Below are 27,841 nucleotides of genomic sequence, written 5' to 3'. Positions count from 1 at the left end.
TTAATTGATTAATGAATTTATTTCTAAACCACATGATTTGTTCATCTAAAAGTAAAGAAACTAAGAACCAGACAATTCAAGGAATAAGACATTGAATTTCTCAACATTACAACATTTTAAGATTCTGACAATTAGGAGGCCTACGGCCAATTCAACTAAGAAAGAGAAATCAAAACAATACATGACAATGAAGGCACAAGTTTACACCTTCTAATGCAATATATTGACACAGTGAGAAGATCAGGGCACAAAGGAAGACGGTCCTCTGGACTGCTGCATTTAATTCTTGGTGTTGGAGATACCCTGCAAACGATGGTGCTCCCTTAACCTGTGAAGCAAAAGAAGACGGCAATAAAATCGCGGTTAATGACAAATCATTTTAATAGATGACATTTTCTTTTTACAGTTTAGAGTTGATTTGAAGGTACGGAGGGTGCTAACCTGACGGCGTTGATCCTGATGAATCCAGAGGCATCAACTGGGTCGTAGTCTCCTTGCACGTCCATGCTGGAGTGAAAAGATAAGTAAGGAGATGTATGAACACAACAGCTGCAGGAAACAGTAAGGAGTTACTCTGCTAACAAAAATGATTGAAATGTTTGGAGTAAACAGCGAAGTGAGAGACACGGAGCCTGATCTGCATCTGGAACAACTGGATCATTGATAATCCGCTCTTTTGGGAAAGAGTTCCCTTCGATTGTCCCTTGAATGCTTTTCTTGTCATTGTTTGTCCTGAATAATGAAGAATCAATACCAGTGAATGACAAACATGCCCGTGTACAAAAGCACACAAAAGATACACATAAACCACTTAAAAACAATCCCATCATATCAACTGTGAGCTAAGTGTCAGGAAGATTTCGTAATCTACTGTTTCTGCCTTTATCCACGTTCTCTCAAACAGAAGTAAATCTATAACTTGTGCCGCTGCCTTCCTGCGTTATTAAGGCTTCTTGTTGTTGTCATCTCGCCTCAGTCCTTTCGTGAAAGCAAGTGCCTCACAAAGAGTGTCCGTGTGCCGTGTAATTACAGCAGTTTCTACCTGCAGTGCTTAATACACTCCCTCCTCTCCTTGCCGCGACACCCCCAGCAGCCGACGTACAGCTTGCACTCATTCTTCAGAAGCACTTAGCAAAAGAGGAAATTGCCAACAAATGACGGGATAAACACTATAAAAAGAAAGAGCGACAACTAAATCATCAACTCTCAATACAAGGCTCCCTACCTGGCTCCTGAACATGATTATGAATGAGTGGCTTCAGAGAATAACGCACTCTCAGTGTGAGTGTGTCCGTGGAAGGTGCCAAATCTACCTTTGTAAGGACCTTCCTCACAAATCTAAAAGGCTTTTGGGGATTATTTAGGTTCATGTGGGTTAGGGTTAGGTATTTAGTTGTGATGGTTACGGTTAAGGGAATGCATTTGGTCTAGTGTGCTCACTGAGAACACTGTTCAAGAATGTGTATGTGTGTTCTAGGTTAGGACCTTTTCTGGTATAAACAATGACCTTGTCAGGACCAGTTGTCCACATGGAGACCAAAACCTGATCCTGAACTGGTTAAGTTTTGAAGAATTGTGGTTGGGTCAAGGTTCGGGTTAGACATTAACTGGTTATGGTTAAGGTTCGGGATAACACTTTGTTTAGGCAGCTCAAGTCCCTCAAAGTATAGCTGTGCGAACCTGTGTGTGTGTGTGTGTGTGTGTGTAAGCATGTGACATATTGTGTATTTCTTTAAGAAACCCTGCAGTCTAATTGAGAGTGGAGCCAGCAGACAGTGAGTAGGGTGACATTTCGCTCTCAGATGACGGTCTGTGTTACCACTGTGTTAATGACGCCGTTTACTGTTGCCTGTGGAGAGACAGGGTGCCCAGTGTGGTCCGTGTGTGTGTCTGTGTGTGTAATTCTGGCAGGTTTTCATGTTGTGGAAAATGTGAGACTGCCGCTTCCAGGTGTATCACTGTCCGTGACACGTCACAGCCGTACGACCCTAGCGAAGCTGCACGGCTCGGCCGCTCACAACAGTTGTCTCCATTGACACGGCGCAAAGTTTTTGTGTCACTGTGTGCGAGTGAGCCGGAGACGGCCTTTTTTTTTGTGTGGACCGGCTATAATGGTCTCCTTCATGTGACCATCTGTGCGTGGCCTCGAGGACATTGCGACGCTGCAACTCTACACTTCTGCCGCTGCACTCGTGTGACGTCTGAGCGGAGACGTGCGTCTCAGGAAGGTGAAGTTGTTTTGAAGTGGAAACAAGAGTCTTTCATCAGTGACAGTTTCTAAGCAACTGGCTGAGAAAAATCATAATTTATCCCGAGTGACTCCACAGTTAAAAAAAAGGTTGACATACATACTGCTCGGTTAAAGAAAGCATTCATTCTGCTCCTGATACGCCTGCAGTGCCCACAACCTCAAATGGAGTATAAAATGATGTGGGCGTAAAGATCAATATGTTTGTGCATTGTGCAAAACATTAATTTGCAATAACATTTATTAATAACTCCTCCAGTTTCAAGATTAACAGGTTTCTTTAACAAAACTCAATCTTGAAATGTCTGACATTTATTGCAATAACTTACTGATATATTGACTAATTTGAAGATGTTGTATCATAACATTTTTGATGTTCTGTGTTTATCTTATAAGAAAGTGAGCGGTCGACTCACTGTGTGAAACATATCTCCTCGCATGTCTGTGACATACTTAACAAGCATGACAGCTTCACACTTTCCTCTAACAGGCCCAGTGAAATCACTTCTCTCCTCTGGCTGAAAATACCATTAGCTCTCTCACTCCTGGTGTCAGGGAGTGTGTGTGTGTGTGTGTGTGTGTGTGTGTGTGTGTGTGTGTGTGACTGAATGAAGATGGCATATGGAGGGGTTTCACATTGGTCAGTGCTGAGCCTGCCCACAGGGCATGAGGGGTCAGCCTCCTGAACAAACCCACTGTTACCACAGCTAAGAGGGCAGCCTGGTGTGGTGGGAGGGGTTGGGGCCGCGGGCTGCCCTCCAGGGACTGAGCCTGACATTTCTCTGATGTCTTTGTGTGGCGGGCTCGGTTTAATATGTTGACGTGGAGGTCATAAGAGAAGTTGGGCGAGCCGACCTAACAACCGGCCGACTGGTGGACGTGTGGGGTGGCTGCGCTGTGCCCAGAGCAGCCAAACACAGCTGTCAAGGAAGAACAAGCACACACTTTGATTAAGTGACTCCTGGCAACACACACACACAGGTTTGTGCAGCTGTTCTTCTTCGCACACTGAAATGACTTTCATGCATTTGGACACACTAACCAAAGCCTAACCTTAACCATGACCTGACAATACCTAACCTTCACCTACAGTAACCACAACTCACCTCGTCACTCTTACATTAACTAGAACTTTAGAAAGTATTTTCTGTCTCATTAGGACTAACAATCCCGACATTATGCCAGAAAATGTTCAAAAGAGGGAACACAAAACATAAAGCATTCGTAGTGAGGATGCTCATAGAGATAATGCATTACCTAGACCTTAACCATCACAACTTAATACCTAACCCTTTATCTAAACCTAACCCTTACCCTAAAACCAAGTCTTAAACATCAAAAAGCCCTTTTTGAGGGCTAACAGAATAACCCTAACACACACAGTCTGGTTCCATGACTTAACCTCTAACCTTAACCCTAACTACTAGGAAGGTGAAGCCCTAACCATAACCTAAACCTAACTTGATCCTAACCATACGACATGTTTCACCTTAAAATGTAATCATTTACTTTACTTGTTTTTTGTCCCCACAAGTCCCCATAATGTGACTGTGCAAACAGAGTAATACCTAGAACACACACACTCACACATAGACCTTTAATTCCCATGAGGACCACCGGCCCTGACAAAGTCAGCGCTTTAACCTGAAAATGTAATCAATAGGTAACGAAAAGAAGTCGACACAAACAAACACAACTTACCTGACTAATTCCTCATTGTACAGAGACTTGGGCGACTCTCGTCCCAGGATGTAGACCTGACCCTTGAAGACGGAGAGCTGCACTTTGCCCTCCACGTTCTCCTGGGACTTGGCTATGCAGTGTCGCACAAATTCACACTCTGGACTGTACCAGAACCCTGAGGCGAGAAAACACAGGAATGACATAATGTATCACGAAAACATAGCGCTATGGGCCTTTTTTTCTTTTTCTTTTTAATCACAAATAAACAACAGATACAGGCACTGATCTAGCTGTCCAGTTCAAGTGCTGGGAACTCAGCTCGTGCTTTCCCCTTCTATGACCTCTTAAAATGCCTGATTTGTCTTAAAAACAAGAGACACATGGTAAAAGATGTTTATTGTCAAATGAAGAGCAATTCAAACTCTCACTCTGAGAATTGTAAGTCTCCCTCAACTCAAAGGCAACACAATTTTGCATTAACAGTAAAACAATGAGAGTAAAATTAAGATGAGGGATCTAAAAACCGGATTTTAAAAAGTGAACACGTTTGTGGGGGCAGGAGACTGCTCAAAGGCCTTTGTTCCAAACACAAAGGTAAGAAAATCCTTATTTAATGCTGTAACTAATTAGTTGATCAAATGGCATTTGAAAAAAAGAGTTTATATGATCAATATTTGAATGTAATTATGTTCATAGTTTTTAAATAATACTGAACAGACAATGATAAATCACAGCATTTGCTAAGCAAGTGAAGAACAAGACAGTTCCTCTGCAAATCCCTCCATAAAGAGCTGGGTCCACATAGTCTATTGCTTTATTTTGTTGTTGTTTTTTTCCCCAGATATGAAGCTCTCCCTCTCTCTCTCTCTCTCTCTCTGTCTCTCTCTCTCTCTCTCTCTCTCTCTCTCTGTGTGCTCTGGTGTTGTTTCTGTCACAGGTAAACTTCATCCTCCCCTCGTCATTTCTCTCATCTTGCAAATCAGTTTCCGAGACAGATGGGCAAAGTCGGTGTCTGTGTACGTGCAGAGGTCAGACACGCCCCACTCAGCAGGGGTTCTCCTCTCATCAGCGGGTTGACCTCCACCTCGTCACCGGGGCCACGTTCAAAGACACAACTCCTCCCGGCTTTTATTGCCTCTGATTCAGCAGTCGCTCGCACACAGGCCCCATTTTAAGTTTAGAGTCAAAGAGATTTTGTGTCTCAATGTGAGTGACTCACTGTCACCGTAAGAGCTAAACTTTCACTCATTAATATATATCTTTATATTTATAAATCATTGACTACACTTTATATATTTCACTATGACTATTGGTTTCATTTTCAATCTTGTTTATAAATTGCAAAAATAATTAGGTGGGACAAATCAAGAAAATATACAAGATACAGAACATACATTTGATTATGAGCTCACATGTTTGGTGCCCGTACTTAAATAAATAAATGTATCCTTTTTTTTTAATTTTTACTGAACATTAATTAATAACGAATGCAGTAATGGTGGCTGTTTACTTTTCACGTGTCCAACGTTCGCTGCATCAGACGAACTCCAGCGGCTCAATCGCCTCTGATGAAAGATTGTTTTGATAGATAATGCAGTATTAATGCAAAACAGATGCAGGGCAGGTGGACTGTTAAAAATAAGCCCCACCACAAGCTGTCTGTTATTTATCTGCACAATTATTAAGGATTTAAACCTGCCACGGGTTTAATCTCTGCTCTGTGTTTGAAGGTAGCACCTTCCATGCATGCATATGTTATGTGTGTGTATGTTTTTCGCCTCTTGTCTCTGGAGGGTATAACTGAAGTGGCCTAGTAGTCGGTCTCTAATGGCACTGATCCTATTATGTGGATGAAGGTGCAGGGGACTGGAGACCGAGCAGAAGGGAGGATTAAGACACCTGAGCCAAGAAAAGCTCATGCGCACACATGCAAACGTACGCAACACACAAGAACACATGTGTTCTTTTGCTCTTATGTAAAAGGCGCACGGTGACATGTTTAAAATAAACACGCCACACAATTGCCACAAAAACGGATTAGTGCCGATATTATTATTTTAATCAAATGAAATATAACAATATGTTTATTATAATTAAATAAATATAATTTATTTTTAAGGACTCACCATTGTAGATGAACTCAGAAAACTTGATACCGAGTCCCTGTTTGATCCTCCGTACCTCTTTGTCCATGGTAAAGGTCTCGATGTCTAAATGAGCCTGTAACAGTATGGTGCCTCCCGGGGTTTCATAAATCCCTGACAAACACAGCAAACAAGTTAATAAATAAATACAACATATTTAAATAAATAAAAACATAAATCATAATAAAAACACATTACTGAAATCCTACATATAATTTCCTTCACAAAAATACCTTAATTTTACTCTAAATAGTGGTGCTGTCATCATCACTGGCCACTTATAGGGCCACAAACTGCAAGCCATATTTACCTAAACTAACTGCACGCAAACAGCTCTATTAGCCATTAGCCATGTGACAGACAGGCTGTCACAAAACATGGATGAGCCTGTCCTGGGTAAATGACGGAGTAGGAGGACCCTGCCAGCCTGGCGCCTGGACCAGGTCTCTCCCTACCCTGCAATTTACCCCCTCTGGACAGGGAGGGAGGGGTGAGAGGAGAAAAGATGAGGTAGATGACAGGAAAAATGAAGCTGTCACTCAAATGTCAGCTAAAAAAAAATAAAAAATGTGCGTGTGTGAGGGGGGGGGGGGGGGGGGGGGGGGGGGGGCAGGGGAAAAAAAAGCTTCATGACATCTCTGTCAACACAAGTAAGAGCTTTATCAATAATATTCTGTTTTATAGTAAGTGAAAAAAAATGTTAGAGCCGTGCCATATTTTCCTTTTACACATTGTCGCTGCGTCCCTCTGACTCCATAATCCTTCACTGAATGTTTCTAGTCTCTCTCATTCTGGCGAGAAGCACAACTCAACTCTGCGTCACTCCAAATACGGCACCGGCACCGCTGCTGATCTGAAAATGGAGAAGCACTTACTACAGGGCTGGTGGCCAAAAAAACAGAGCTTAGCTAATTGTCTAAAGCCTCAAAAGACGCCACCTGAGCCAGAACGGCTACTGGCTTTTTGATCCCGGGCCACAGAGGGCACGTAGGGACATTTCCGCTGGCTCTATCAGATAAATAAGTTAAAACTGCCCTCCAACACAACTTGGCTTAAGTGCTCCAAAAGAGAGTGAGCTTAACAGTGAGGAGCAACAATGAAATGCTATCTGGGTAAGCTCCAACTGTGGCAGTTTAGTTAAGCTTTAAGAGACGACGCCCCCTGTGGTTCTTGAGGTTTTAATCTTTATACGGTTACTGCAGGTATGCTAACCATGCTGTAGACCTGCAGGGGTTCGGGTCAGGAATTAATTCACCCTGAGCTGATCCTCTCGAACCAAGAGATAAATATCTCTTAAGACGGTCGGGAATAGATAAAAAGCCATTTTACCTGAATAAACAAGTGAATATATTAAAAATGTTCGGCAGTGTTTTTCCTCCAAAGACAGCCCCGTCTTGGAGTTTGACAGCGGCAAACACGAAGGAGTCTGGGCATCATTAAAGGAAGGAGCCGCTTCCGACGGCACCTCCGCCGGTGCCCGTCACCTGTGCGCAGGTCAGAGGTTTGACAGCGCTGTGACAGGTGGGGGAAATGTTTGTCTGCGGCACAGGACGCCGAGTGTTTTGCGGCACACTGACAACATTCTCGACAATCCATTTTCGATCCGCACCGCCCACCTGACCCGACACAAAATAAATATGACCCAACACAAATAAGTATGACATGTCACCATTCACTCCCTCCCATCATCCATTGTGCTCACACGCCTGCCATCGCAGAGGCGACCAACATGTGCACTCGATGGCAGTTATTCAACCACTTGGACACCTTGTGCTCCACCTCCTCCCATGGCTTCAGTGGAGGAAAAAGCTTTGATCTTTTGTTCAGCAGAAGGGAGAGAAAAGTGGGCTTCCCATTTTCCAATTTCTACCTGCCAAGTTGCGCCACAGCCACAGTCTGTTGGCAAGTCAATTTGCCAATCATAGCACATAGTGTCGTGGGGGGAAGAGGAGTGTGTGTGCGTGTGTGTGTGTGTATACACACACATATTATGTGTGTGTGTGCATAACACAAGGCCGTGCAGCGCATGGATCTTGTGTATTTGTGGAAATGCACACGTCGAAACCCAACAAAGGAGCTTTTTAAGTTACCTGTTGTAACCAAAGATAAAGAAAGAAAAACGTCTCTATGCAACAGAGTGCACACACAAGCGTGTACATCGTCGTGTGTGTGTGTGTGTGTGTGAATCAAAGTAACTTCAGTGATTGCAGGTGAGCCAGAGTCAAAGTGTGTGTGCGTGTGTGTGTTTGCCATTCAGCCCACTTGTATGGAAGCAGAGAAGCAAGTGTGACACTCAAAGCACTCAAGTAAAATATCCACAAATTGCGTGACAGCTGCAGACGGCACCTCAAAAGGAAAGGCTGTGAATAGATGTAAAATTAAAACATTACAAATATGTCCATCTCGCTGCATTTCGTCGTTAATGCGAGTGAAGTCAGTGTGTCACACTTAATTTGGCAGAAATAGAAAAATAATTTTTAATTCCTTACCTCTGGACTTCATGCCAATGAAACGGTTCTCCACAATGTCAATCCTGCCCACACCGTGTTTTCCTCTAAGAGGAAGACAGACAATTTTACAAAAACTCAAAAGCCTTCAAGAGTAAATAAAAACATCTTAACATTTCTTCTCAAACTTCCACAGAACTGTCACAGCATCTTCTAAAATCATGTTTCTTTATTTGTCTAAATCCCTCAAATATATCCCCTGATAATGGACATCTAGTTTAAAACAAGTCTTCAAAGAAGCAGCACTAAATTCACGGTAGCTGCCACATCAACTCTAAACTCCACGATGATTTCCAAAAAAAAAAGAGGAGAACAAAACTTGTCATGGGAAACTCAAGGATTAAAAAATAACACACACACACACACACACACATTTGTGCTGCTATCCTTTTAAGGACACTGCATTGACTTCCATTCATTTCGACAGCCTAAACAAAGTGTTAACCCTAAACCTAACCATAACCAATTAATGCTTAACCCTAAACTTAACCTAAGGACAATTCAAATCGTAGCCCTTCACTTAACTAGCTCTTCAGAAATGAGGTTCCGCCTTGTTAGGACCAGGTTTTTGTCCTGACAATGTCAGTGTTTATTTAAAGAGAGATATTCACACACTTTTCTACCGAAGAAGTTCCCTTACATTGGACATCTAACAAATCACGCAGAGAGTGTCCAGTTTTGAAAATAAAGCTTTGTATAAATTAGTAAATGCTTACCCAATCTCATTAAGGAGTGAGAAGATCTCCAACGGAGTGCTCATGGATATGTCTTCTTTCACTTTGGTCACCTTGACAGGAACTCCTAAAAGATCACGATGACACACCAAGAGAATACTTTTTATTTATCTTTGTAATTAGTGAAATTAAAGAAACGTCTTGGCCTACACAAGATCCGAAAGCACCAAAAATGAACATTTAAGAGAATAAACTTTTACTTTGTGACGGCCTTGATAAGTGGATTTTTTTGGAAACTACTAACAACTACCCGACTATAGAGTTTACAAAATGTGCCGACAAGTGCTCATTATTATCTCCGTGAGTGAAATCAATAGTCGTCAGATAAAAGTGAAAACCATTACAAAAGGAGGTGGTGAGAAGTGGCTAATAAATTCAAAGGCTCTGCTTATTTGAAGGCTGTGAAATTGTGGGCAGGCCTTTACCTAATTCAATTACACACGCAGCTTTGTTGCCGCTGCTCTCTTTAGCACTGGGATTTTTTCCTCTGTTGCCACTAAGTGTTTGTGTGTTCATGCGCATGTGCGAGAGACATTCATCGCCCATCGTCCTGTGATGATATTTTTAACACACACACACACACACGCACGCTTCCTCCCCAAAGCCACTTAAACCAAGTGCACATCAATCACTGTCATGGATCTGCTTATTCATAGCAGATCTTCAATGAGCAACACAGGCCAAAGGTGGACGCAGCAAACAAACAGAGTGTGTGTGCGTGCGTGTGTATCCATGTGTGTGGTGAGAATAGAATATAGGCTTTTGTATAATCTCTTTATAGGGCTGTGCTTATAAATAATACCTTGATATTTGTAAGTTATGTGCGGACATATGAGCTACATCTCACTTTATCTTGATACGACGCTAAGCTGTTTTTCTGAGCTCATGAAAAGTTTGTTCTAAAAACACAGTGAATTCTAGCAGTTAATGATCTGAAATACGTCATTCAATTACAGTTCATTTCAGATGGTTATATAGTGTATATCTTTGGCTTTTTAACATTTATATACATTATTTACATGTGCAAGAAATATTATTTACATAATCAATTCATCTGTCAATTATTGTCCGAAAATGTCAAAATAATGATTCCATTTTCAAACATTTCTTTGTTCTATGGAGCAAAGAAACCAGAAAATATTCACATTTTACCAGTTTTAATCATCTAATCACTCAAACCGATGAATTCATGATCAAAATAGCTGACGATTAACTTAACAATCGATTTATCGTATAATTGTTGGAGCCCTAGTGAGAAACAACCAAATTGCTAATTCTGCTGTAACCAAAAATATTGGAAATGGTTATATCATTGTGTATTGAATCTGTGTAGTTTTTAATTAATATTTAATTCAACATCATAATATTTCATTGAATTTGCCTCAATATCAGCCCATGCAGCCGCCTCAGTAACCAGGAAAAAAGACACCAAAGATGCCATGAAGACGAGACAATATCATGACATTGATACCATATCAATATTTGCCAGCCCTGCTTTGCTTATGTTAACGCTACATCCATCTTCTACATCCTTCAGCATGCTTGCAGTTGTCAGTCAAACAGCTTTGAAGAGAAGAAGCCGCTCTCCTGGTCGCCTCTCACCCACGGTTTACAAAACCCCCGACATATGAAGGACTTGACAAATTTTTTTAGACAAGGGCTTTGTTGACGGCCCAGGGAATGGTGGCGGCTCCCGTGGGAGAGAGGAAAAGTACCTCTCAGCGCAGGAGAGAGATCCGTATGGACGGTGCTTTATTAAAACCGCGGATCCCCCCCCTCCTCCCCGATACCTAATAATTAGATTAAAAGTTCAAATAAATGACGGTAGAGTCTGAACGTGGGAGTGAAGGGGCTGGCCCTTGGTCCCTGCGCTCGCTCTTTTCCCCTCGCTCTGTCCATCGTGAGGGTTCCATCATCCGCTGAGGGCTCTCCTTTTTTTCCGCCGAGATCCCTTTCTTCAGTTTTTTCGCAGCCTAACAGTGCAGACAATGGGAGCGCAGACACAGTTGTAGGAAAAATTACTGCTTTACATTTTTCCTCTCTGTCTCTTTTTCCTCTCTCTACTTCTTTGGCATGAAAGGAGGGAGGGATGATATTTTTTCTTTTTTTTAAGAATATAAAAAAAAAAAAAAGGGGAGAGGACTGGGGAATGGAGTGTTTGACGGGGGAAAAGGTTCATGTCGTTTAATATTCTTTTTTAATCAGTGAGAAAACTTTGGTGAGAAAGGCAGGGATAAAAAGGTGGGAGGGGGAATGAAATGAAACATTCTTGTGCCGATCTTGTGCTCAGAGGGAGGAGTAGGCTCGGGCCTTTGTGTGGACAACTAAAACATCTTTTGTCATAGGGCGCTCAATAAAGGCAAAGAATATGTGTGAAAATGGAGCGCAGGCATGCAGTGAGCCCACAAAACCAGACTAGGCTTTACCACTGCATCACTGTCTTACAAAAGCATACCTTATTCACTCTGAAATGATGCCAGCCTGCTTGGTTTATAGTTAAACATTTTCTTTGGGGAACTGGTAAAGTGATCTTGACACCGCGTCAGTGCAGATGCACAGTGGGCGCTACAAGGTATTTTATATATAGGAAAACAGCTTTAACTATTCATGATCTTAAAAAGAACACATAAAAAAGTGTTGGTCATTTTCTACCAAGTGTCTCTCATGTCACCGTTTCAGCTCATAAAGCCGTCCGTCAGGTCAACACCATCAGAGGAGCCTGTGTCTCACGGGCAACTGATGTTTGTGATCTTCATTCACCACCACTGATCAGGGATGAAGGGACATCTGTGCCGTTCGCCCCAGGCCTGGATGTTTCTTGCCATTTTCACTTTGTGCAAACACATGACACTTTCCACTATTCAGCCTGGCCCTCGTGGCGATATATCTAATGATTCTCTACTCCCTCAGGCCACAGTGTATTAGCTGGACTTAATGCTTCCGGCCTGTGTGTGTGTGTGTGTGTGTGTGTGTGTGTGTGTGTGTGTGCCCGGGGCCAAACACGGCAGCTTTGGACTAAGTTATGCAGCGAGGGGTTAAGGATAAGTCTGGGTGGTCAGGAATGGTGATTAAGTGTAGCCGGGTCAACATTAGAGCTGTAGCCCTGTGGCTATGATCATCAATGTTAAGTGACATGAAGAAGCGTGGAGAAGAGTGGACACTGAGTGACGATGGACTTCCACAAGTGATCATTCAGTTGTTGTTTTTTTAAAGTATTATGCAAGCTAAGTAAAACATCTATTCCTCTGTGTCACACAGGCTTTTGGTACTCTGTTTTTAAATTAAATTTGTTTTTATTTATTCATTTATTTATTTATCTTAAAACAAAAATGTAAATTTTGTTTGACTTTAATCTTGACATTTAAGATTTAATTTAAAGTTTTCAGTTTCTTTTCTTCATTCTCACTGATTTAAAGCAGCAAATGCATTTCACAAGATTGCAGATTTTCAAAAATTTAAATCAAATCACTGATTTGACCTTTAAATTGTCAGATTTTGAATAGACCATTGTCATTATTATATATACTGTATATTCTGAACACATTGTTCTTTTTATTATGTTTTATCTTTATCTGTGGCTTTACACTGCTGTGGGTATTTATATGTTAACCCTTAGAACACATGAAGTGTTTTATATTCTTTTTTTCCCAGCACAACCTAGACAATCTGATGAAATTATAATTTTTTTTTAAATTTTCAACAACTATATAAACACACCTGAGGAAAAAGTACTCAAATTTGTGACATTTGGAAACATGTCACAGTTCAAAATTCCTTGGCTCGTTTTTATGAACATTAAATAATATTTTGGTGACTTCTGCACAAATATCGTTTTTTTAAAAGAAAATATGTGATATAAAATGAATCATAACTTTGACTCAATGACAAAAACGCATTTTGAAAAGCCTGAAGATGTGACCTATAAAAACACACACTCCCAGGATGTCCATATAAGGGGTTGTGTATTATTCCCACGGCAATTTACCAAGGGTGCGCCTGCGGCATGGATCTATGCCACGTGGGCACTAAGGGTTAAATGTGTAACGTCAACCTGCTTAAGGACTACAGATGGAAATAAGATAGCGTCTACAATCTGGCATATTTAGACCAAAATAAATAAATTAATTCCATCTTCTACCACTTTATCCTCCACATGAGGGTCGCGGGGGGTGCTGTGCCAATCTCAGCTGACATAGGGCGATAGGCGGAGTACACCCTGGACAGATTGCCAGTCCATCACAGGGCCTAAAAATTAGAATAAATTTTTTTTTTTTTTTTTTTTTAAATAGTGTTTTTGCCATTAAAATAAGCAGTTGTGACATTACAGACAAATACAGCATGCAGCAGAGGAATCAACAGGTGACACAAACCGTTCTTGAACTCGATCTCTAGCACATCTGGAGTGTTGGGAGAGTCTTTCGGGTCCTTGGTCATCAGGTACAGGTCAGCAGGAGCGTAACTCTGAAAGAAAAACACACATACACTCACTTTCTCTGTTCCGCACACTTGATATCCACCTGATGAATAACCCACGACCTTTCCGAGACCTCATCAAAAAAGTAGCGCGACAAGAGAGGGGACTATATTGTGTGAGGTGATCACGAAAACCCGAGACATTGTGGATAGGAGAAAAGAGGGGATCATGCGTGAAGAAGGAGAAACCTGAAAATTCCATCAAGAGTAGAGTGAATACAAAAAAAAAGAAGAGAAAATCAATATTCCATTTTTCTCCTCTATTTGGTTTCATTTTCCCTGCGAGACCCTTCACTGCGGGGAAGGCGGTGAAAAGTGGTGTGCACCGAGAAGAAGAAAGGGAAAGGGCAAGAGAAAGAAATTACTCACATCCCCATGAACACTAAACACTTGACAGGTCAAAATACACCTGATACTATGTCAGAACCTATCAGAACAACATTAAGTCTTCAGTAATATTCTACCTGTCTGCAAACCCCCCCCCCCCAGTTTGTCATGTGGTGTCTGGGACCTTCTCCCTCCATGTCTTTATCTCCTCCAATGTTCGGCTTTTACAGCTCTGATATCCTGAATGAAGTTTCCCTGCCATTTTACTTTCAAAAGACACATCTCATAAATCCACTGAAGTTGTCCCCGGTTGACTGACAGATGCTGTTTTTCCACTTGGTGGGAGCCAGGTTTTCCAGCAAGTCATAGTTGGGACCTAAAAGAGCCTGACGTGTCCGCCCAGCGATGGCACCCCCTCCGACAATTACATAGCATTAGGACAGGATGGTGGCCAATGTCTCCTCAGCTGAGGCAAATTGCAGGGGGACTATGCAAAATAACTGGGTGCATTTAAATGGAAAGCTTTACCAGACACTAAATCATCATACAATAACTAATCGGCATCCGCTCCCCACCTGTCAGAGAGGGGAAAAAAGAAGAAAAAAAAAAACGAGCAGTGCATTCGCGTTCCTTCCTTTTAACTAAACACCAAAATTGACTGAGAAGGCGCACATACTGCCTCTCCTTTATTTTCTGCCTCAGAGCCTTGAAAGATGCCAAATGAGAGTAAACGGGAGAGGGGTGAAATAACTACCCTAAAAAGCCTTTTACTCTGATGGGGGACAGTCTGCATTTTAAATACAAAAAAAACAAAAAAAACAGTGTATCCTGTGATGTTACATGCTGCTGTAAACACGTGCATGTCTTTGACAACCTTGAAATAAAACACAATATAGCATGTGAACGCCGAAAGTGGACTCGCAGGAATACTTCACACTTTGTGAGCATTAATTCGCCCAAAAAAATATACAATATTTAACTAATTTCCAGAGATAAATGTGTTAATCGACAGGGGACGTTAGGATTGAAAAAAATAAATACAATTGACAAAAAGTTGACATCAAAGTCGCTTCCTGCAGAGAAAATAAAAGCCCCACTCTGCTCTTTACTGTGTTTCTATCGACTTTTATGATTAAACGATCTGAAAAAAATCGAATAAAAAAAAAAAAAATGTCATCCAACTCTGTAATAGAATGGGAATTAAATGATTTTAAGTTTATTCTTCATTTCACCAAGTGAGGAAAACAAATGGGTGAAACTGCACTTTAAACAAGCAGAGTTTGGCTTTTGTTTGTTAAAACATTAAAATTTCCTTCACAGATGATGTCGATTATTATTATTTTTTTTTTACGTTTCCACCAATCAACCACATTTTAAAGAGTATACAAATTCATGCAGTGTCCGACTGAGAAATGCTAAAAAAAAAGCTCACACACGCTCAGCCTGACAAGCAGTGGCTGCACAGAGAGAGAGAAAAAAGGGGGAATACGGCAGTTTCCAGTGAACGAGAGATCAATGCATTTCAATTCAAACCCCCTGCAGGTGGACCTGTCCCAAAGCCGTGGCCCTGAAAGAGAGGAAAAGGTAGAGATAGAGAAGGCGAAGGGGGGGCAGGAGGTATTGGTGGCAAATGGGGCGTGAAGCACACCATCATGTAGCACAGAGCAGCTCCTTTGCTTCTTCCATATTGTTGTGCTAAACAAGGCCCATGCAGCAAAGGAGAGGGCTGACGCATGAACTTAAAGCAAGTAAATTTCTATCTTTCCACATATTAGTTGCCTCATTGGTTTTCAATCAAAGCCCACGGGGCCCAAAAAAAAAAAAAAGGCAGAGGTGGCAGGAGGGAGAGGGGGAGGAAGCGAGGGGAGGGGAGGGCAGAGTTGAGAGGGTGATGGAAGAGAAACAAATGGTTCCAAATATTTTTGGCGCAATGGGTTGGAAGTGACGTTTAAATAACCGTGTTTTCCCGTCTGTCCTGCTCTTTAAAATGCAAACACGGCAAACTGAGGCAAGAATAAACGATATGCACGTGATGAGCTCGAGAGACATTTAAATTCTTAACATCCGGGGGGGGGGTTGGTTAATGTTAAACTCCCTTTGGATAAAGTGAATGACACCACGCAGGTGCGAAGCCAGCGCGATGCCAGGACACAGGCAGCACCCGCCACAGCACCCGCCGCAGTACCACAGGTCAGACCAATCAGACCTGAGGGCAGCAAAGGCACATGGCAAACGCTGACCTCTTTGCTTCAAAGCACACATTCTCATGCATACATACACACACCTACAACACCACTTCCTTCCCCTGCAGGCAGCCTGCTCATCCATCTCTCGAGCCACCCAGCCATGCGACCGGCAGAAAACAAGTTTTCATTTCCTCTTAGGTGAGCGCCCGGCTTGGCATTACGCTCCTTTTACTCCTGGTCAACACAAGCAGTGGCCCATCGGCTCAAGGATCAAAAGAACAGAGGGGGCCTGGGGAAGCACCGCCGATAGAAGCTATAATTAAGACAGAGGTGATGTTTTAATGACACAGGACGAGTGTCGGGCTGCCTCAGGCTGGGCCCTGACTGCTCATGTGTGCAGGGACGGAGAGAGAGAAAGAGGAAATGGACAGAGGCTGGAGGGACATCTAACAATTGGCATATTGGTTGAATCCAACAAAAGATAAATAGAGATAAATGTAAATTTCATGCCGCATGTGTGAATTGAGCCTAGCGAAATTAAATAATGCAAGTACAGTCAATCATGCACAGAGACATGTGGCCACAAAACGCCAATCCTCACTGCCCTTTACTGGTTGACTGTGTCTTAGAATTGATTTTAAGATTTTATTATGTATACTTAAAGCTTTAAAGGGCCTTTTAATATCCCATGAGCACTGATCCCTCTGAGACTCTATAGCAAGGCCTCACTGAGTGTTCTCAAATCCAGGATCCTCACTGTGGCATATTGTTATGATTATCTTGTCTTGTGGTAAAGCTGCTATATAAATTAAGTTATTCTTATAAGTATATAAGAGTTGCACGGAAATGACACATGACAAAATCAAAATGTTTCAAACACTGTCACATTTGGCTGAATTAGACATCTCCCAGTTAAATTTGTGAATTAGGTTCAAAGTTAATATCACAACAACATCAGCGACACTATATACTAATTGATGTTTTCAACTTGAAATTAAAGATATAATACATAACATTTCTGCATTTAAGTCATCCGTTTGGGTCCTGCTTGAAATAAGCAAAGAAATTTAAAAAGTGCCAGCCTAAAGAAACTCCAACACAATCACAGCAGTACATCATGATGATGTACATGAACGGTTATGTCGGCTGTGATTGAGTTCAAGGTTTTAAATAAATGACTGGTTCAGGTGTGCACAGTGTACAGACATGAGAGCATCTTGCTGAAGTTGGGCGCATGTCTTCACATCAGTGAATGCCACCAAATTGAAGTGAGTCAAACACACACACAAAACCCACCAGGCCATTGTGCCACAGGCAACATGGTTTCGGGATTATCAGGAAGGATACAGCAGTAATCGTAGAGTAACCTGAACTCCGCTGAGTCTTATCTATAAGAGAACATATGAGCGACCATTTGGACATTTTCTAATCTCGCCGTGTTGAGCAGAGAGAGGGCCATTGTACCACAGGTGGGGGAGTCGGGGACTTTGAATAGTTGTGCTCTGCTCTGAGCCTTTAGGGCTGTAACAGGAGGAGTGAAAGAGGGTAATACAGAGGAGGAGATACTTAAAACAAGATGACCTCTTTCAGATGACCTTCTCGGTGGATCATAATCTGACACGTTGTTTCTGAAATTCACTTTTTTTTTGCATTATTGATTGTTTTAGGTCAGGTATAATTATAGTAAATGGGCAGTATGTAATTTCTAGCCAGTGTTGTAGTGTATCTGTAGTGTTACTGTACTTAAATGCAAAATTCATATATCTATACTTTACTTTATTTATATTTCCAGCAGCTTTTCCTTTTACTGCATTTCCTAAATAAATCGTACTTTTACTCCAATACGTTTCCCCTAACTATCTTTGTTACTCATTACTACCAGATAAAATCAGCTACTCTCATATTCATATACAGAACATCTTCTATCACATATCCTCCATACTCATTCACACGCTGCCAGCACAGCTGCCAGGAGCAACGTGGGGATAAGTGTCTTACTCATGGACACGTATAGACGAGCTGAGCGGGGAATCTAATGCACAACCTTCCTTCTAAAACATTAAAAAAGTAAATTTTAAAAAAGAAAATTACTTTTCATACTTAAATACAGTAAATGTCATATACTTTTACTGAAGTAATATTATAAAAAAGTGACTTCAACTTCTACCAAAGTCTTTTTCTGGTAAGAAACTTGTACTTTTACTCACTTTTAGGTACTTTAAAAAACTGCCACTAGTTGTCTCTCAATCAAAACAACAGAAGCCCTAGATTGATAACATGAGCAATGCGCAGTCATGTGAATTGTTTTCGAGGAAGAGGTTTGGAGGCAGAACTCTAAGCCAGTGTCAATAATAAGTAGTGATTGACATGTACAGAGTCAAGCGTCGACAAACTGCATTGTGGGTCAAGTGTTAGTGACACATATACGGTGGTATACAAATGTGGTTATGCATTTTCAACGTGATTTCGACATGGAGGTAACCAGAGGTCATAAAGCCAGTTCTCTAAAGCCTCCATAGTCAACTTAACAAAAATGGGGACAGTGAATGCTTAAATCCTGAATGTTACATATACATTTAATTAGAAATTATTAATTATCAATTAAAAATGTGGACACAGTGTCACTAATGTAGCTGTGATATTTACTTTTAACCTAATTAACTGGGAATAAACTGGTAAAAGTCTAATTCAGCCAGTGATTTCTGGTCATGTTTGAAAATGATTCCATAATTGCAGCTCGTTCAAATTTCAAAACAATATTGGATGGAGTAAATGGGCATACACAAAACCTCTGAATGAAATTCGGTTTTACAATACAGTCATCGTACACTGCCATGCTACCATGAGCAGGTTCTTGTCATTCTTCACAAAACATTTCTCAACAGGCCAATAAATGGGCAGCGGAGGGGTGGGAAAGGGACGGAGAGAGAGATAGAGGTCTGTGAGTTACAGTGGCCCTGCCCCTGCATCGCCACTCGAGCAGCGCGGGACCCTTCGCCTCCCTGCGATACTCTTTCCATTGGGGACTCATCTGTCTGGCGCACTGTCTTTGTACTTTACTGTTACTGGTGACATTTTGGTGTCACGGTGTCACGATGAAATGGCTCCCCTCCCACGTTGCAGCCCGCGGCAGCACAACTAGTGGGACAATAAAGTCCCGAGGAGTTGGGGCTGGAACCCAGGAGGCCCCAGCTGGGCGCAACGCCCTAACCCTTCCCCCTCCCCGGCTCCCATGAAATCGGGAATTAGTCGAAGCGTTGCTGACGACAAGTCAGTGTCTGTGTGTCCCAGGCTATTCCCAGGGCCTGGCAAAGACCCGGAGTAAGGAGACACAGAAACAGACACAGTGACCAAGGGATGGGAGCTTTGGGGGTCACTGGGGGCAACCTGTATGTACTGCTTTGACCTGCGACCTCAGCAGAGATCAAACTCTGTCTCACCCCTGGCACTGTGGGAGAGTGAATCATCGCTTGTGGTGCTGGCATGGGTCAGGGGAAGGGACAGTGGGCTTACCGCCATGTTATTTTTTACAGTCATTCCAGGATACAAAAAGTAATGTTTTCTCTTTTGTCTGCTGGGTTAGTGGAAATGACAGCAAATAGTGTGTGTGCGTGGGAAGAGATTATTAAATATATGCTCAGTCTTAAATCATAACAACAAATGTCACCATCTCTCATCTCAAAGTGACACTGATGTTTGTATCAAGCTCATATGAGGTACTGACGCATTATCGACACACTCACTCACACACTCACAGTGAAATGGCTGCCAGCAGGGACAGAAGAGAGAAAATCTACCAAACCAAACCAACAGAAAACCAAAGTTTTTTTTTTTTTTTACTAGCTTGCAGTGACATTGCTGGTGTCTACCGCCGCCGTGTATGATAGGTTTGTGTCACCACGATAAAACCAGATTTCAAACGTCACATAACACGTGAACTTACAAATGAAGACGACAGCTCCTGTGTGCTGATTTTTTCAATGAACTTTGGGGCAGGAAGTGAGCAGTTTACAAATTTCAAGCAGGAAGAGGCTGTTTAACAAAGCAGGAGTGTATCTTAACAGGTGAGCCTTTCATTAAGGAAAATGGTCCTTGTCCCTGCTGGAGACCACCCCTGTCAGAGAGCAAGTGTCCAGTTATCAGGAGGTTCCATGAGACCACACACTCAGCAAAGTCAGTGTTGATTAAATAACGGTTACTCATACAACCATTAACCTGAACTATCCTTATAAACTACCCATGATAAATACAGTACAGCTGAGTGGAATAAGTTAATTATTATTCTAGGGAAAATAAACGTGTCTTTTATTTATCCAGTGATTATTTGTATCAGTGTCATTCTAATGTGACTCAGTGTGATTGTGAACTGCTCTTACCTTGGGATTCTCAAGGATGCCTGACTCGTAGCTGTGTAGACAAACAGTATAGAGAATGATCATCCTTCTGAATTCTAATTAAAATGAAAAGATATTGAGAAAGAACTGAAGAGACGGTCCTGCTCACCTTATATGCATCAAGTTGGCGTCCATGCTCCAGGGTGCTCGAGGGGTCACGGGCACAGGAATGCCATGTTTCTACAGAGTGACAGAGGAAGGTGTTCAGTTGCTGTAATATGTATTATTTGACTGCAATTCAAAGATTGACAAATTGAAGCTGATCAAAGTTGTGACAGCAGAAGGACCAGCAGCTGAATTATGACACTCTTCTCTCAACAAGAACTTCACAAACCAGCTAAGCTGTTGAATGAAACATCATGAGCCCCCTCTAGTGGGCAAAACCAGTCTGACCCGCCATCTGGATGGGTGTGTGTGGTCTAAAAGAAATATATTTGAATGTCATTTGACATTAAATGTAACCATGGGTGTGAAAGAGTATGGGTGTGATAACTGATTTTATACTGAAACTAAATTCAGTATACACATAAGTGCTTGGTTTTAAATGTTCTTTTTTAAGCACATAAAAAAAGAGAAGGTTTTATTGACCCCTGTGGAGAAATTGTGTTAAATAACACAAGAGACACATATAGAATATCGATACTGAACAAGAAAATAAAAACTACGCAAAAACCATAAATCAAATTAAAGCTCAAGCTCATATACGGCACGTGTGAGTATTCAATGAGTAAAACAAAAATCTATAAAGACCTGTGTCCTTATTTTATCAGATGATAAATGAGTCATTCTACCACTTTATTAGGTACACCAATTCAATAGTTTCTCATCAGCCAATCACATGGCAGCAACGTACAGCAGCAGAAGAACAAACACTCCTGCCACTTTAGTAGAGCATACATAATAATAATAATAACTGTGGTAAAAACATTACTTCACAGGTGTCTGTTACCTGTGCATATTCCATCAGGTCTGTTCTTCCCTTGAAGCGATTGTAGAATTCAGGGATCCTCCACGGTGCAATGATCTGAAGGCAATGCAAGGCAAGGCAGCTTTATTTGTACAGCACATTTCATACACAAGGGCAACCCAGTGTGCTTTACATGAAAACTAAATAACATTTCATATTTGGACATTTTCAAATTTACTATTTGAACAAAAACAGTAATAAAGAGAGAGAGAGATACTAAAATAAAGCATAACATTTGAAAATTAACATAAACATTTACTCTAAACTTATTAAAACACTGTATAGTGCAGAAACAAAGAGCAGTTTAGTATGTTGAGTAAGATCCAAACTTACCTTCACCTCAGGGTACAGGGCGTAGCATGTGAGCTCAAAACGGATCTGGTCGTTGCCCTGAAAAACATAAAAGAAAGTCTTAAAGTAGAGTTAAAGACACTAGTGCTTGAGTGGAGTCGATTTCATCACTACATCTGTCCAAGGACTACAGATGAAAAATAGCATCTTGTCTACCTCTGGCACATTAACAAAAATGTTAATGCACAGTTCCTGTTTATTGAAACCAATCAATACAATAGAAGCAATAGCTCAGATTCAGCTGAAGATGATTATGAGATAACACTGGAGGTTAGAGCTGAATAATTTGGGTAAAATCTACAGCATAATTGTTTTATTAAATAAAGCTTTAGTTCAGTTATTACAGCACAAATGGACACATTTAAATGTATGTAAATGTTCCAACAGGTTAGTGTTACACCTTTAGAACGCAGAACAATTGAAAAATAGAGCAATTCATTGCATTCAAGAACGTGATTTGCTCATTGCATTGTTTCAAACTACACTTTTCAAATAAAAACTGATGTATTCTTCAGCCCAAATGAAGGTCTGTCATGTTATGTCACAATGTGGTGTTTGTCTCCACCTACAGGCAAAATATGGACTTACACATTTTAAGTGTCAGTCAAGAAGTAATACAGAAACAACTGTAAAGGGTTTGAATAACAAACATTATAATATTTTATGATGACTGATTATATGGTTAGGATTTTTTTATTCAATCACATTGGAATAAACAATTTTCAGTTTGTGATATTAGTGTGATATTACTAAAAGGATGTCACAGCGAGGCTGCATGCTCTTTTTATCAAAAACAAAGAAGGGCCAGTGAATGCAGCGTCTCACAGAGTGAGTTAAAATCGACTCACTCAGAGTGAACATGTGGGAACTGCTACCATTCAGGAAGTGAATTTTGAGCTTTACTTAAGTTCATATCTCTCACCACCTGTAATTTCAATGTGATCAAGGCACGTTGAGGAGAGTTTGTCAGTCTATTCACACAAGCTGGAGTTAAAATGGAGAGAACAAATTATGAGAAGGGGATCATCTCTAGCTACTATCAATCACTGACTAACTCGGCTTCTCTCCCCGCAGGTCTGCTCAGTGTACATGAGCTGCAAAATTAAACAATTTTAGTGCCTACACTTTTAATGTTTTTATAGCCTGTTAATCTTTTTAATACACACTGACCATGGCTGCAAAATATGATCTAGTTAAATGATGACAAAAGCTTTTTATTTCTAGGTCAGTTCAGTACACAGGAAATCAGATGTCTGACATTCGCAGTTTCTTGGTTTGTTTTTCATTCCCACTTTCTGTGTTCATAACTCACAGGGTTCTTATTTGTTCTTCATGTTCTTTGTCATAGTTAAACAGAAATGATTTTAAATAATAAAATAAAATTGCTCAGGGGCAATTAACAAAAAAGTCAACCAACTTCTCATGCAACCAGTTTATGTGGATTTTTATGAATACAAAAGTATATAAAATATTGTACACGTTACGGTTTATTGGTACATTTACAACCCACATGTGTAAGATCCATATAGAAGACGTTATCTGCATGTTTCCTATATTCTAAAGAAACCTCTTTATTCAAAGGTGAACATATCTGGAATCTATTTGTTCCAGATATGTTCACCTTTGAATAAAGAGGTTTCTTTAGAATATACCTGCTGTCTATTTAATCTTATAGATAAAAGAGTAAGTACTGTGCTAGTTTCTTCTAGTTAGTACTAACTTAGTTAATATTGATTAGTCAATAATTCGTCCTGACACCTAAGTCTTACTCCAACTTATTCTCATAAATATTATATAACTTGATAAACTGACATAACTAATATGTTTTCAACCATTTTCCAGTCACCGGAAAACAATTTGCAATACTTCATTTATCGTTCATTTTCAAAATCACAATAAATGTGTAAATCAAGACTATAGTGCTGTTTGAATTGACAGTAAAAATGACAAAGTGTACATGGTATTTATGAAAATGACATAATAGAATTTCGGCTATTTTTGTTTAATCCCTTTTGTCTCCTGGGTCAGCAGATCGTTGACCAACTGTTGTTCTTTGGTTGAAAAAGGTTAATGTTCAACCCTGATAACACATGGCCTGAATTCTAATTTTCAGTCTATGGACAGAGGCTTGTTAAGAAAAATAGATTAAGTAGATGGAATCCTCACAGACACATTGACTGTAACAACCAATAAAATCATTTTTAAAAATTCATAAAAAGGAAATCCAGGCTACAGGGAGTTGGCCATGTTGGCAGAATTGGGGCAAATTGGGCCCTCACAGTGTAGTACAGTTGTCGTTGTCTGTGTCTAGTTTACCTTTCCTGTGGCACCATGGGAGACAAACTGGGCGCCCTCCCTGCGTGCAATTTCAACCTGACTGCGAGCAATGCAGGGACGTGCTATTGAAGTGCCCAGCAGGTACCGGTCCTCGTACACAGCGTTGGCCTGGACTGCGGGCCAGATGAAGTCCTCAACAAACTCTGCACGCAGGTCTTCAATGAAAACCTACAAAAGGAACACAGGGAAGGACACGGAGCTTTTTGGGTAAGTCTTTTTGGACTTATTTTCACATCTTCACCCTCTAGCAAAAGATAACTGATGCTTGTCTGCTACTCATAAGCATGTGATATGAATGCCGGAGATGTTTCTTTGTTTGTTTAATTACATTATACTAATCTGACATTGTACTTACTCACTAAAAACCACCAAGTTCTCCAACATTGAAATTAATATTTACTTATATTACGAAATCATGTAAAACATGACACATGATTGATAAAGTTCATAAATAATATTCTAACAGCTCAGGTCTGTTAGAGTCCAAACATCTTTTTGCAGTACATTTCATCATTCTACCATTCTCACCTTTTTTGCGCCAAGGTTTTCTGCCTTTTTCCGAGCCGCGTCAAAATCTTCATCTTGCCCGATGTTGGCCTGAGAAACAGACATTTTTTCACATATAACATCAGTAATGTCACAAGTCATGCAGGAACTTTGGTTTAAGTTCTCCTGTGGAAGAGAACAAAGCTCCTGCATGTACCATCTTGTAATTCAGATCACGCTGGTGGAGGAGATGCAACAACCTCCTCACAACTGAAATCAGACACGAACACCACTGAAAGGCTGTAGGAGCTGCCTGAGCTCGACACACTATGACAGTTTATTTCAGTGTTCTATTAAAATACATCATGCTAATGTCGGAAAAACAAAGCTCACTGATCATTTATGCGGACACACACAACAATTACTAATGCAGCATCCTCTTTTGTTTTTTCTTCAGTAGGTAGCTGTGGGCGACTGGACATGTTTGAGTTAAGTTGAAGACCTTTCACCTCTCATCCAAAAGGCTTCTTCACTTCTGACTAACTAGTGGGAAGCAGGTACCAGGTATTATATTAGTAAATCTGAGACTAATACTGGTCTTGAGAGTCGTTTAAAGTCAGCTTTTCCAATACATGGTCCCGGCACGACTCGGCACAGTACGGCACGCCACGCCACGGCTCGACTATGCAGTTTGGTTGGTTTTCCGTTACAAGTAGTACCTCCTCAACGCGGACGGGGTCATCACAACACGGCTGTATGAAACTGCAGTGACTTTGTTCACAAACTAGTGACTAGTGACTTGTAAAGCAGTTGTTTTCAATGTACTGGATCATTAGAATTAGAATTGCCGCTCATGATTGCAGGCTTTCAGCTGTGCTGTCACTAAATACCACCAGACTCCTCTGTTAAACATTGAGATTTTAGACATTTCCTTGCTAAATGTTGGAGATTAACGTACATTTTCAGAATTTTTTAAGTCTTTTTAACTGATCTACACCCCGGCATAATTTGCTTTGATTCTTGTGTTGGAAGTCTTGCTCCTGTCACGCATAGTATTAGCTCAGCCAGAGCAAGTACAAAAAAAACAAAAAAAAACAACGCAGCGTTAATTGGAGCTTCCGGGCTATGTCGCCTTTAAAGTGCACAGTGGACTCTGACGGCTTTTTACAGAAACGTTTTCCTGCCTCCATGGCAGTTTAAACAAACAGGAGCTTAATGTTCCATAATGTCTCAAACAGCACCCACCTCACACACACACAAAACCACAGGACACAAGGAAAGCTGCATGCAGAGCAGTTCTGCCTGAATGCAAATCCTTCTATTTTCACTAGCATTCTAAAGCCAAATCCTGTGATTCAAGCAGGAGTGTGTAGACCTTTTGTCAGGAGAACGAGCAGCAGAAGCTCTCACATGGCTGAATGCTTCATTGCATCAGCTGCTTTACTACAGTGGGTCGTAAAACTTCAAAGAAGAGCAGTTCCAATGCTTGTGGAGCCTTACCAAAAACGCGATGACTTCGTATCCGTGTTCCTGCAGCCAAACCAGAATGCAGGACGTGTCCAGTCCACCGCTGTAAGCCAGAACCACTGTTCCTTTAGACATGATGATGATGATGATTATGATGAGGGCTGCTGCAGAAAGTTGAGACACAGCAGGGAAGGTAAATTAGTTACTCTAACCAAGACAGGGAGGGGATATTAATGTATAACTTTGTATTACAAAAAGTCCTTTAATGTAGGACAAAATAATATGATAAAGTCTGACTTATTATGTACACGGTTTAAAATGAGAACACCTTTATTCATGAACCGTTCAGTTCACCGACATGAAAGTATCGGACAAGTGGTTGAACAATTAAGCAGTTTATCACAAAATATTGCCAATTCAGCTTCTTACATGTGAGCATCTGCTGCGTACACTTCAAAACAAATCGCTGAGTGGACAAAATAAGACGTTGTGTGAACATCTTCGGGAGAATAAATGACATTACAGGTTAACCATTGGAGCTGTGTCTGAGGTTTCCTTTCACAACAAAAAAAGCCCTAAGAAACTCATCCCTCAGGCTTTTTTGTCAGTAAAAAGGTGATTAGATAGATAGATAGATAGATAGATAGATAGATAGATGGATGGATGGATGGATTGATTATGAATGTATGTATGTATGTATGTATGTATGTATGTATGTATGTATGCATGCATGCATGTATGTATGTATGTATGTATGTATGTATGTTGTAGGATGCGTCTAACACTAATGTGCACCCCAGGCAGCTCAGTGTGTGAATGTGAGTAGTGCGCGCGCCCGAGGGGCGGCCCGTGAGCGAGCCCGCACGGGTGTGTTATTGTTTACATTTTACGTGTGTGCCGCTGAATGAATGGTGAAGACGGCGACCGGAGCAGAGAGGGAGAGAGAGTTGGATGTTACCGTGCAATCAGATAATAAACTCGGATTCTCTTCAACAAACAAACGGCCTGTCATTTGTGTGCCACCACGTAACAACTGTAGATCTCCCCTGCGTTCCCCGACCACGGTCAGGAGACAAAAACAGGAAAGGTTAACATAGATAATTTAAGTTGAAGTCTGGATTAGTGACTTATCTCCATCACTTGGCACCCAAAAAAATATGGTGACTGACTGCAAACCTTCAGTCTCTGTGAACTGACCACAGGAGCATGGACACTGACACACAACCACGAGGGGGAGGGTTTCCACTTACCTCACGGAGATTTTCTTTCCCACGGGGATAAATGATATACACGTGTGCGTTGTTGTTCGGAGACGTTGGTGTTTCGACGTCCTGTCTGTGAGGAGCAGCAGGAGAGAGAGAGAGAGAGGCGGGAAAAAAGCAGAGGAAGAGAGAGCTGCACGCGCGGCTGTGGAATCACGACGTGTGGACTCCGGTTTTAACCGAACCCCAGGTCACGTGACGTCACTCTCGTCGTACCCATAGGCTGACACTGACACCGGCATCACCGCTCCCTCGTCCTCGGACAGAAATATACC

General features: G+C 41.2%; 1 protein-coding gene across 2 annotated transcripts; it reads right to left on the bottom strand.

Moving 5' to 3' along the window:
• On the bottom strand, window positions 1-27,841 carry ass1 (argininosuccinate synthase 1). 2 transcript variants are annotated; one of them, XM_058617512.1, is made up of 15 exons: window positions 27,555-27,841; window positions 26,338-26,465; window positions 24,880-24,948; window positions 24,331-24,519; window positions 21,997-22,053; window positions 21,646-21,720; window positions 20,806-20,876; window positions 20,679-20,709; window positions 13,687-13,777; window positions 9,299-9,383; window positions 8,565-8,629; window positions 6,058-6,189; window positions 3,950-4,106; window positions 442-507; window positions 1-328 (listed from the first exon to the last, which is right to left on the bottom strand). In XM_058617512.1, the coding sequence occupies exons 2-15, from the start codon at window positions 26,437-26,439 to the stop codon at window positions 280-282; spliced, it is 1,239 nt and encodes a 412-aa protein (XP_058473495.1). In that variant the 5' UTR covers window positions 26,440-26,465; window positions 27,555-27,841; the 3' UTR covers window positions 1-279. The 2 variants fall into 2 exon arrangements, with proteins under 2 accessions (XP_058473495.1, XP_058473494.1); XM_058617511.1 differs by having other exon boundaries at window positions 26,338-26,468; window positions 27,555-27,837.

This window comes from Solea solea, chromosome 19, assembly GCF_958295425.1.
Source record: "Solea solea chromosome 19, fSolSol10.1, whole genome shotgun sequence".
Taxonomy (NCBI): Eukaryota; Metazoa; Chordata; class Actinopteri; order Pleuronectiformes; family Soleidae; genus Solea; species Solea solea.
The sequence above is the reverse complement of the archived record's forward strand: the minus strand, read 5'-3'. Positions and strand labels throughout refer to the sequence as shown.